This window comes from Phoca vitulina, unplaced genomic scaffold (genome assembly GCF_004348235.1).
Source record: "Phoca vitulina isolate PV1807 unplaced genomic scaffold, GSC_HSeal_1.0 scaffold8, whole genome shotgun sequence".
In the NCBI taxonomy this organism is placed as follows: domain Eukaryota; kingdom Metazoa; phylum Chordata; class Mammalia; order Carnivora; family Phocidae; genus Phoca; species Phoca vitulina.
Window position 1 is genome coordinate 45,304,594 of NW_022589711.1, and position 12,999 is coordinate 45,317,592.

General features: G+C 42.3%; 1 protein-coding gene across 1 annotated transcript in view; it reads right to left on the bottom strand.

The window, feature by feature from the left end:
• Positions 1-12,999, bottom strand: part of HACD2 (3-hydroxyacyl-CoA dehydratase 2) — a 125,088-nt gene that overhangs the window by 87,522 nt on the left and 24,567 nt on the right. The window contains exon 3 of the mRNA XM_032406710.1: positions 9,481-9,499. Within this exon, the coding sequence (XP_032262601.1) occupies positions 9,481-9,499 (19 nt within the window). The remainder of the gene's footprint in view (positions 1-9,480; positions 9,500-12,999) is intronic.

Below are 12,999 nucleotides of genomic sequence, written 5' to 3' on the forward strand. Positions count from 1 at the left end.
AGTTCCAGTTTTTCATTACTTCCGATATTAGTGATCAAATCATCAGACTTGACAGAAAAACATCCCTTTCTCTTTTTTTCTGGTAAACTTGATCATTCCTCAGTTTTAGCTATTGATTCATTACAATCTATTTTTTTTTTAAAGATTTTATTTATGGGGCGCCTGGGTGGCTCAGTCGGTTAAGCGTCTGCCTTCAGCTCAGGTCATGATCCCAGGGTCCTGGGATCGAGCCCCACATCAGGCTCCCTGCTCAGCGGGGAGTCTGCTTCTCCCTCTCCCACTCCCCCTGCTTGTGTTCCCTCTCTCACTGTGTCTCTCTCTGTCAAATAAATAAATAAAATCTTTAAAAAAAATATAAAGATTTTATTTATTTATTTGAGAGAGAGAATGAGAGAGAGCACATGAGAGGGGGGAGGGTCAGAGGGAGAAGCAGACTCCCTGCCGAGCAGGGAGCCTGATGTGGGACTCGATCCAGGGACTCCAGGATAATGACCTGAGCCGAAGGCAGTCACTTAACCAATTGAGCCACCCAGGCGCCCCACAATCTATTTTTTTAATAAAGATTCTATTTATTTATTGACAGAGAGAGACAGTGAGAGAGGGAACACAAGAGGGGGAGTGGGAAGGGGACAAGCAGGCCTCCAGCAGGGCAGAGAGCCCGATGTGGGGCTCGATCCCAGGACCCCAGGATCATGACCTGAGCCAAAGGCAGACACTTAACGACTGAGCCACCCAGGCGCCCCACGATCTATTTTTATTAGAAGTTCTCCAGAAGTTCTGTAACTTCCAAGAGAAAAATCTCCTTACTAATACAAGGGCGCCATCTAGTGATGACTATGGGTAAATGCGTACTATAGAAAATGAGCATGTGCTCATCTCCTATTTCAATTCTGCTTTGAGATGTGGCTTTCAAAATGCGTCGAGTGGAAAGATTTCCTGCAACTACAGTACTTGGAACAGCGCACTGTTGAAATAGTTTCCTAATACTAATACACAGGTACACTGAAAGATCTAGCCTATCCTCCTTTTCTATCACTACTCCGATAACTGAAATTCAATTGTGAAGCTACATTAGTTTCATGGAACGTCAGAACATCAAGTTACAAGGAACGTTAGAGATAATCTGTTCTCTAGTCCAACCCCTAGTTTTTCAGATGTGAAAACTAAGGTCTAGACAGAGGACATCTGACTTGTCACAAAACTAGTAGCGTTTCCAATAGGGCCTGGTTTGCCTTAGCTTGGTTTCTGAAGGACCGGACGCTACAATATTATCTTACAGAGAAGATACTTTAAATATCTCAGTAACCGGTTTCTATTCAAACCAAAGCCCTAGCTGTTCCTACAAGGATGGCAGAGGGTAAAACTCCCCAATCTAGGCTCTCTTCATGGCTTTCCCTTCTGAACCTTGACGGGGCCCAGAAACCCTCAGAGGTCAAGTTTTGCCCACTGATCATCAGCGGGGAGCTGCTACAGCTTCCTGAGTGCTGGCCAGGTGCCGAGCAGTGTGCGTGGGCTCAGGATAAGTCTCCCACCTTCCCTGCTCAGGCACTTTGGGCTCCTAATGAACATGCTCTATTTCTCCCTTCCCTTCATCTCAGTACATTCACACAGAGCAAGGAACAACTGACAGAGCTGGGTGTTCCAGGCAAAGAGACTGCACGTACAAAATTATGGAGGTGCGAAAACACAAAGTTTATTTAGAGAACAAGTGTTTTAGCTTTGGGTACCAGGAACAGAAGATGCAGCTGCTAAAACTATCTGTCCTTCCTCTTTGCTTCCTTTCTGGAGGGGAGGAGGCAAAATTTGATCAGGAGGCAATAGAATGAATGAAGAGCCAAGGCAGAAGGAGACTAAGCGAGGCTGTTGTGAAGGGCCTGACTGTGGGAAAGATTATGGTTTGACCATGGTCATATGGTCTTCACACAGAGCTCTGGTTGTCAGGACATTGGGAAATGACTGTACCTAATAAGTGACGAAGGCAGAACTGCAAAGATGTGAAGGTTGACTTTGGCAACCTCCTATCCAGGTCTCTAATTCTCCCGCTGCTCCCCAGAAACTCTCCAGGGGGAGCCTTAGAAGCGTCTAGGCAGGGGAGACAGGTTAGCCTGCTGGGAAAGGTTAGGTCCATTTTCCCACCTCTAAGGGCTCCTTCTTCCCTTTGCCATTACCACCACTAAACATGCCCCCAGGCAGAAAGCAGCACCTGAATCTAAATCTGAAACATTTTTATTCACTTTTGTGAGGGGGTCAGAGAAATGGGCTGGGGGGGGGGGGATTCCCGGGGTTGAGCACACTAAAAACAGGGTGGAAGAGAGACAGAAACTGTGACTGTGTCAGCTCCCAACAACAAAAGGGGAGGCAGAGGTCAGGATCTAGAATTTCTACTTTGGGGATATGGGTATTTTTATACTGTTTGTATTTTGATACTCATTCCCTTTCTGCTCTTCTTTGCTATTTGGTAAAGTTCATTTAAAAAAGGTCAACTTGGGGCGCCTGGGTGGCTCAGTCGGTTAAGCATCTGCCTTCAGCTCTGGTCATGATCCCAGAGTCCTGGGATCGAGCCCCATGGCGTCGGGCTCCCTGCTCAGTGGGGAGCCCGCTTCTCCTTCTAACTCTGTCTCCGCCCCCCCCCCCCCCACCGCCGCTTGTGCTCGCTCTCTCGTTCTCAAATAAATAAAAATCTTAAAAAAAAAAAAAAAATGTCAGCTAACCTAAGTGGAACCAAAGAAAGCAGTTTTTGTTTAAAGCCATACCCCTGAGGACTGGGCAGGAGCAGGGATGGAATGGGAATCCCAGGTAAGCGAATCCAGAGGAATTATCCCTTCCATCCAGGATGCTTTCCTTCCAGAGTTCTCTTCCACTACAACATGGAGGGGTCTGGGTCTGGTTTTAATAATATGTGATAATAGTTTCCCCTCACAATACTGCACTGTAAATGACTGCTAAAAGCTTGACCTTCTACCCTCTCAAAGTGGGAGGCAAAAGTGTTACAGTTTAACAAGGATTTAATTCACTCTAATTGGTGGAAGGGAAAAGATTTCTGGTAGGAGATGTAGTTTCTGGTGCTCATCTCCCCAGTAGCTGCTCTTCTTCCTCCCTGGCACCATTTATTAGCTAATAAAGTCAGGTTTAAAGCCACACCCTACCTACTAATACTTATACAACTGCAAATTTCTTAAAATTCACTTTTTAAAAATAAGTAAATAAAAGAAAAGGTGTCATTCGTTTGAGAAAGGAGTGCAAGCTGGCACATACAACAAATATTTGAAATCACAAATCCAGAATATCTTAGTAAAAGAGCTTCTGTCCTTGTCTGTTGATGATATCAAAGTGTTAATACTCAACTTTAGACATAATACCCTCTGGGCTATGACTGAGTTCCTGTTCTACACTTAATCAAAAGAGAACTTCCGAAGTTATTTATATTGACAGTATAATTTCCAACACAAAGGTTCACCGAATGCACAATGTCACGTCTTAACCAAGAGTATCTTCAGCTCTAGTCCCTCTACCTCTACTTTCCAATCCAACAAAGGAGAACCATACTCCAAAGTTAGCTGAGAACCACCCCATATCCCATATACCTCTTCTACATCTAATCTGAAACACAACATAGGAAAATAGGTAATGACTTCTTTCAATACAAATTGTGCCACATGAATAAAGAAACCAGAACCCTTCTTTATGGTCTTGTGAAAGACATGTCTCAGAGTTTGTTTTTTTTTTAAGATTTTATTTATTTAACAGAGAGAGATATAGCGAGAGAGGGAACACAAGCAGGGGGAGTGGGAGAGGAAGAAACAGGCTTCCCACTGAGTAGGGAGCCCTATGTGGGGCTCGATCCCAGGACCCTGGGATCATGACCTGAACCGAAGGCAGAAGCTTAACGACTGAGCCACCCAGGCGCCCCTCAAAGTGTCTTTTTTTTAAAAAAATTCTCATTTCCAAAAAGAAAAATGTTGCATAAACATAAAGCACTACAATCTTGGGTTGAGGGCTGCAACCACAGTATTTAAGAAATCTTGTCTCAGAGAAAAGCAAATACTGCATTATCTCACTCATATATGGAATCTGAAAAAAAGAAATCCCAAACCAAACTCACAGAGGACAGATTGGTGGATGCCAGAGGGTGGGGATGGAGGAAATGGGTGATGGTGGTCAAGAGATGCAAACTTCCAGTTAGAAGATAAATAAGTCCTGGAAAAGTAATGTACAGCATGGTAACTATAGTTAATACTGTATTTTATATTTGAAAGTTACTAAGAGAGTCATCTTAAAAGTTCTCATCACAAGAAAAAAAAAGTATAACTATGTGAGGTGACGGACATGAACTAAATTTATTGTGGTCATCGTTTTGCAATGTATACATATATCAAATCATTATGTTGTATACCTGAAACAAACAGTGTTAGACGGCAATTACATCTTACTTAGAAAAAAAAAATACATCCCCAATACGTGTTCAAAATTACTCCCCCAACTCCAAAACAGAACTCTCATCTCTACATTATCAATGGAGAACAAACCACCGACTTTGGAATAGTTGGGTCATGGGAACCCTTTTGCACGGACAGAAGGCTTGACTTCTCACAGAAACGAGCCCCTCATACAGAATTTTAAGGTACTGTTTCTGGAGCTATTTTTGTCCACTTGCATTGTCACAGCTGTGAACTAGAAGCAGCTCCAACCCAAACTAAGAATAAGTGGTCCTGAAGCACTCACTTACACAGAAATTATAAGTTAAGAAAACTAAGAATACGGAAAAGTTATACTTATATAAATATTAAACATTACATTAGGGACAAACTTTTAACATTCTGTGACATTACGTCGCTTTAGTTAATAATCATAGCTCCCATTTTGGGGGGCAGTTTTCAGCATTACCATGTTTTAGGCACTATGCTAAGTATTTCTCATGCATGTCCCCTTTCATTTGCACAACAACTCTACGAGGTGGGCATCATCCCCCTTTAGTTGATGAAGAAACAAGGTACACAGAAATTGAGTCACTTCCTGGAAGTCACACAGCTGATGAATAAGCCAGGTGTGACAGAGGTCTGGACTTTTCATCAACAGTAGGTAAACTAAACAGTCTGTAAACTCAAGGCTCCAAAACAAGTTTTAAAAGACCAAATTCTTACAGTGAAAAGTTTCACAAAGTCACAAGAAAAGAAACCAGCATTCCAAAAATAAACTTGAGTTGTATGAATAAAAAATAAGGCACTGTCTTTAAACTAATGCTAGAAACAGTTTATTCTTATTTTTTAAAAGAACTGAAAACATTTTGAAACAAATGTCACCAGAATTTGTAAGAGTATGAGCTCCCACTAGGCGCCCTGTATTGTCAGATGCTGGGATACAGAATCAATTAGAAATAGTTCTCATTTCTCAAAAAATTCAGTGGTGTTGGTGGGGGACACAGGTACAGTGATAGACCATAATACACGGCAGAAAGTATAACAACAGCGAAGTGCAGGATATTACAGAAAGGTGAAGAATGGTGCCTAATCTAGCCAGTGCGTGGTAGGTTTATTGGAGGAAGAATGGTGAAGAGTTGCCAGCCGAAGGGGGTGGGCTGCTCATTCCAGACAGAGAGCAGAGCCTGGCACAGACTAGAGGCAGGAAGTAGGGCGGTAGTACGGTAACAGGGGAGACTCACAGAAAGGTCAGGGTGGCTGAAGCATGGAATGAGAGGCAGGGCACAGGTAAGGCTGGGGAGGTGAGCAGGGTCCAAATCATGAAGAAGTTGAAACCAGTGAAAGGTTTTAAGCAGGAAAACAAGCAGCTCAGAATTATTCTTTAACTAAATCCCTCAAGGGCTATGTGAAGCATGGGTTTAGAGTCACACAGCCAAAGGTTCAATTCCTGGCTCTAGGGCTTATTAACTGTGAACTTTGGCAAGATATAAAACCTTCCAAGGGGCCGCCTGGGTGGCTCATTCAGTTAAGCGTCTGACTTCAGGCCAAGTCATGATTTCAGGGTCCTGGAATCGAGCTCATTGAGGAATCTGCTTTTCCCTCTCTCTCCGTCCCTCCCCCGACTTGTACTCGCGTTCTCTCTCTAAAATAAATAAATAGGGGCACCTGGGTGGCTCAGGCGTTAAGCGTCTGCCTTCGGCTCAGGTCATGATCCCAGGGTCCTGGGATCGAGCCCCGCATCTGGCTCCCTGCTCCGCGGGAGGCCTGCTTCTCCCTCTCGAACTCCCCCTGCTTCTGTTCCCTCTCTCGCTGTGTCTCTCTCTGTCAAATAAATAAATAAAATCTTTAAAAAAAAAAAATTAAAAATTAAAATAAATAAATAAAATCCTTGAAAAAAATAAAATCTAAGCTTCAGTCCGGTCACCTGTGAAATGGGAAGTAAATGAGGTAATGAATGTAAAGCACTGGAACATAGTAAATGCTCAATAAATGATGGCTCTTATTATTACTGTTAATATTATAAGCCTAGAAGTTCAGGGAGACCCATATGGGAGTCTAGATGAGGCATACTAAGGCCCTGAATAGTGATGAAAAAACAGGACAATCTGAAACATGTGCAGGAAACAGAAATGATAAAATCTGAATACCACCTGGCTATGGGAGTGGGGGCTAGGGAGGAGGAGGAGCCATGAGTGAGCTCTAGGTCTAGGTTAGGTGACTAATGGGCTGGTGGCTGGTGGTGCCCCTGACTATGAGAATACGGGAGGCAGAACAAGTCTGGGAATCTGACTCATACTGAGAAGGAGGTGCGTATTCAGAAGCAGCCAGCAGGTAAAGGGATGATCTGGAGTCTGGGGTGCAGGGGTGGCTTGGAGTTAAAAAAGTGGGTGTCACAAGTATCTCACAGCATGAGAAGGGAAGAGATCACCTATAGAGGGCATATTCAGTCAGAATAGCAAAGAGTTAGGCCAGACCTTCGGAATGCCCACAATGAAGAGTCAAGGAGAGAAAGAAAACCCCCAAAGAAAGAAAAGAACCACAAAGGACAAGAAAGAGCCAGAACGGCTCAGTATAATGGAAACTAAAGGAGCAGGACCTCATGGAGGGAGTCATCAGTGGTGCCCCATGTAGTCAAGAAGTCCAGTAAGTTCCAAACATGTCCTCAGAATTTAGCAGAAACTGTTGCTGATTTTAGACCAAAGGGTAATTTTACTAGGACAAGGAGATCCAACTGCTGGCCTAAGGTATTAATTGGAGTGTGGAAGGGGAAAGAGTCCACCGTAAATCTGGTAAAAGAGACAGAAAGGAATTAAGTAGTGGTAAGGGAGGAATGTAGGGTCAAAGCTTAGGTTAAAAAATTATTTTTAGGATGGCGTACCCTGAGCATTCTGTGAAAAGGAAAAGGTGGATGACAAAAAGTGAGGATGCAGGAGACAGATTCACTGACAGAGCAAGGTTCTTGAGGAATTAAAAAGGAATTTTTAATATCTACTATGTGTCAGGTACCACACTAGGCCCTGGGGACACTTGTCCACAAACTATCAGAGTGTGACATGAACACCAGTCTGGAGCGCACTCCTCCAGAGGAGCTCAGAAGGGTGCCCATCTGACTGGGGGTTTCCTGAACCCAAGCTTGTGCCTGCTCACCTTTCTACTCTCACTTCCAACCCCATGTCTGGCACCCACCTGCCAGGCATTCAGTAATGTTCCTGGTATGAATGAATACATATACTCAGAAACTTTATTTCTAGGGGCGGAAATTTTACAAAGAGGTATGAAAATATATTCTAAGATAAAGGGAATCGGAGTATTAAAATACAATGAAATATTAATTAAAATGTAGCACACATGCTCAGAAAACATGCATCTAAAGGCAGCTGAAGGTTAAGAGAATGGAGAGAATGGGGAGAATGGGGCACAGGGTTCAATCACGTGGAAAAGGCCTGAAGTGGTTCCAGAACACTCTCTGGCCAAATGTATCCCCTAATCTGCAAGCTTATGCTTAAAATTCACTTAACCATCTAAGGACAAAACTGTTCATCTCAAAATTGTAGATAAAGGATTAAAAAGGAAACGTGTGTGAAATGGTACATCAGCTAAAACCCCTTTACTGGCTATGTGACACAGCCCAAGTCCCATAACCTCTGAGAAAGCAGACCATGTGGCAGATGAGACCCCAAGCCCCTTTCTTTTTTTTTTTTAAAGATTTTATTTATTTGACAGAGAGAGACACAGTGAGAGAGGGAACACAAGCAGGGGGAGTGGGAGAGGGAGAAGCAGGCTTCCTGCCGAGCAGGGAGCCCGATGCAGGGCTTGATCCCAGGACCCTGGGATCATGACCTGAGCCGAAGGCAGACGCTTAACGACTAAGCCACCCAGGCGCCCCACCAAGCCCCTTTCAAATCTCTTGCTTAAAGGTTCTAAAGTATTGTTTTTTAAGCTTTTGGGGACCACATACTCCTGTGGGAATCTAATGAAAGCTTTGAATTCTACCCAGCCGCCCCTAAAATAAATATAGACACAAGCATACAAAATTCTGCAAATCATGAGAAACCCGACTGTAGACCTTCTTCCTAGCAGAAAATTAGCTGAGGTGCAGCTGTTTACAACAAAGATGCTTTGTGTTCCTTAAAATTAATGGAGCCAGGTTTCAGAGTGAGCCTGCAAGACCTACAGGGGATAGCTTGCTGTGTGTCCACCTGTGTGTCCTTCTGAACTAAGTCTCCTCATCTCTGAACTCCACAGTGCCAAGCGCAGTGCCCTGAATACAGGAAGTACCCACTTAATTTGTGAATTAAGTTGACAGGACCAAAATGGTTTGGATGCATGATTCTGGAGTTTTCAGACCTTTGGTGCTTCCTGAGGTCAACTGTAAATCCTCCCTTTCAGAGACAAGTTCAAACTCACAGCAACCAGCATGGGCTTACTCTACAGAATCTGTCAACTTTCCAGAACTGATTTTGATTTGATTAGAAGGGTCTAGCCCACCCCAGAGAAGAAGCTATACCTCAGTTCTGAAGCCGAATTTGATGACCTGCCCCTTCCCCCAAAAAGAAAACACACTGTATCTGCTTTTAGTAGAAATCCCTTACATTTATATAACTCTTTATACTTAGATTTTTCCAATCCCTCTTACCTTCATTCAGTATTCATCTGGGAGATAGGCAATATATGTAGTACTCCATTTTAAACACAAGGAAAGAGCATGTAATATTCAAGTGATCACAGAGAGGGCTTTATACATAGCCCAGAATCAGGACCCCAAGTCACATTTTAATGAATATGCTAGTGCTTCTGTCACCCTTATAACAAGATGAGAGGGGCCTCTTTAAATTGACACAGTGAAACAGCTGTGACATTTAATAAATGGTTCAGTGATAACATCTAAGTAGTACCTGTCATTTAAGAAACCAAAAGCCATGCCAATGTAAGCAATTTTATATACAACGATTAAATAGCTTTGTTTTCTCAATATTAAGTCATAATCAAGTTGACCTATTATTTATGACTTTTAAAAAAAGCAGAACCCACTGTACATAGTAGGGGGGAATTCCACACTTACCTACTGCACAATGTAAAATCTAGAGAAAAAAGGGGGAAAAAAGAATTAGTAAAGAGCAATAATAATATATAGTTCCCATAACACACATTCCATTTTTAAACTTGGTTATTTAACAAAATGTACATTCTTATTTATTTTTGTTTGTTTGTTCCTTTTTAGTTTGTGTATCTGTAGAAGATTTCCTAAGGAATAAACCTTACCCAGTAATCTACCAGATGTCTCTTTTATAACACATAAACTTGTAAGAGCAGTAGCTGTCCACCTCCCATGTCCCATATTCTATAGAACAAAACTGTCACAGACTACAGAACACAGGGTCAGAAGAGCCTTTGTTGGCTCTTCTTACCCGGCAGGCCCTTCAATGCAGACATCCATTCAACCTACAAAGCTCCACAGTGAGACTTCATCTTATCTCATTTGGTGACCTCATTACAGGCATGTTCCCAGTCCAATCTGTGACCCTAGATCTCTTCATGCTTCAGGCCCACATTGCAAACTGCCTTTGGACATCTCCATCTAGGTGTACCAGCAGCAGTTCAAACATGGCATGCCTCTTCAAGAAACTCCCCCTTTCCTTCCTTCATATCTGCTATGCCTGTTATCATCAACCTCCCAGTCTCCCAAGTTCAGCTGTTCTTTCCTTCCCCTCACCTACAAGTCCTACTGGTTTCCAAGTCCTGCCAATACTTCTGGCATCGGTCTTCCCTGTTTTTATTTCCAGTGTCTTGGGTGAGACTGCTATCTCCTTTCCATCTCAGTGGCCATCCAAGTGGCCAATTAGGTTATTTTAAATTGTCTTCTAATTCATCCTGTATATGGCATTGCTTTAACCCTGGTGGTGGTTGCAGTAAAGATGTAATCTAAGGAGCTGGGTTCAAGACGGCAGTGTAACAAGATCCTGAACTCACCTCCTCTAGACACAACAAACCTACAACTAGCTGTGGAATAATTCTTTCTGAAAGGTACCCAAAAGTTCAATGAACAGAGCCTTCACAACAAAGAATAAAAGGATAGCAGCAGAAACACAGACATGCTAGGGAATAAAACAAACCCCAGCTATGGTGGGTCACAATTGGGAGGGACATCAAAAGTGTGGACTTTTCCCAGAGGATCAAAGGTACCTGAGTTCTACACCTGGCACCCAAATCTTTAGATCCTGCACAGAAGAGACGAGCCCCCAAAACACTAGGCTCTGAAAATCAATAGGGATCACCTTGAGGAAGACTACAAAGCTGCAGGGAACAGAAAACCTGCTCTTAAAGGGCCCACACACAGACTCGCTCAACCCAGAAACCAGTGTAAAACACCAACTTGAATAGTACATAGACCACAGATAAAGGAGAATCATTTGCTAACCTTAAGAGCGTCTGCCCGAAGAGGCCGGAAACAACAGGGACTCTCCCTGGAAACTGACACCAGTGGGAGCAATTTTTGTGATTCAAGTCTACCTTACTAATGTGGGTGCTGGTGGGCATTATTTTGGAATTCCTCTAACATTCTATTAACAGTGGGAACACCCTGCAGAGCACCCTGCCCAAAGACACCCTGCAGAAGTTGTGGACACAGCCTGCAGCCCAACCAAGTGTCAGCATAGCCCACCAACCACAGCCCCAGGCCCTGCCACAACAGGAGGGCGCACACAGCCCACAAAGGGGACACCCCTTGAGCTCCTGGTTTTGGTGATTGGGAGACTGTATTTCTGGGCCAAATAGTACCATCTCCTATGTAAGGTCACTCATTCAAGACTGGGAGAGGTAGCTGACTTACCTCATACATAGAAACAAACACAAAGAATTAGGCAAAATGAGGAGGCAGAGTAATACATTCCAAAGAAATGAACATGACAAAATCTCAGAAAAAGAACTAAATGAAACACAGATAAGCAACGAACCTGATAAAAAGTTCAAAGAAATTATCGTACAGATGCTCAGTGAACTCAGTAGAAAACTGGTTGAACACAATGAGAACTTAAGCAAAGATATAGAAAATATAAGAAAGTACTGAACAGAAATTTGAAAAATACATTGGAAGGGTTCAACAGCAGACTGGATGAAGTATAAGAATGCATCAGCAGGCTGGAAGACAAAGCAATGGAACTTGCCCAGACAGAATAGCAAAATAAAAATAAAAAATTAAGATGAGTGAAACAGATAAAGGGGATGAAGAGGTTCAAACTTCCAGTTATAAAATAAAGTCACGGAGATGAAAAGCAGAGCATAGGGAATATAGTCAATAATACTGTAATAATGTTGTATGGTATAATCTCTGGTATAATCTATAATCTAAGCAAGCAAGAAGATACAATGGGAAAAACTCTCTTCAAAAATGGTGCTGGGAAAACTGGACAGCTACACACAAACAACAAAACCAGATCACTTTCTTACACCATATACAAAATTAAACTCAAAATGGGTTAAAGACCTAAATGTGAGACCTGAAGCCATAACACTAGAAGAAAACATAGGCAGTAATCTCTTTGACATCTGTGGTAGAAACATTTTTCTAGATGTGTCTTCTTTGGCAAGGGAAACAAAAGCAAAATTAAAACTATTGGGAATACACCAAAATAAAAAACTTTTGTCCAGCAAGGAAACCATCAACAAAACAAAAAAAGCAATCCACTGAATAGAAGATATTTGCAAATGATGTATCCAATAAGGGGTTAATACCCAAAATATATAAAGACCTTATACATCTTAACACCAAAAAACCAAATAATCCAGTTAAAAAATGGGCAGAGGACAGGAATAGACATTTTTCCAGACAGGACATACAGATGGCCAACAGACACATAAAAAGATGTTCAACATCACTAATCATCAAGGAAATGCAAATCAAAACCCGTGAGATATCACCTCACACCTGTCAGAATGGCTACAATCAAAAGGATAAAAAATAACAAGTGTTGACAAGCATGTCAAGAAAAAAGAACCCTTGTACACTGTTGGTGTAAATGCAAGCTGGTGCAGCCACTGTGGAACATAGTATGGAGTTTCCTCAAAAAGTTAAAAAAAGAACTACCATACGATCCAGTAATTCCACTGCTGGGTATTTACCCAAAGAATACAAAAACACTAATTGGAGAACATATATACACCCCCTGTGTTTATTGCAGCACTATTTACAATAGCCAAGATATGGAAGCAACCTAAGTGTCCATGACTGACGAATGGATACAGAAGATATGTTATATATACACAGTGGAATATTACCCAGCCATAAAAACGAATGACATCTTGCCATTTGCAACAACACTGATGGATCCAGAGAGTATTATGCTAAGCAAAATAAGTCAGTCAGAGAAAGACAAATACCATATGATTTTACTCATATGCGGAATTTAAGAAACAAAACAAACAAAGAAAAAAAGAGACAAAAACAAAAAAACAGACTCTTAACTATACAGAACTGGTGGTTGCCAGAGGGGAGGCAGTGGGGGAATGAGTATAACAGGTGAAGGGGATTGAGAGTACAATTATGATTTCAGAATAGCTGAAAACTTCCCTAATCTGGGGAAGG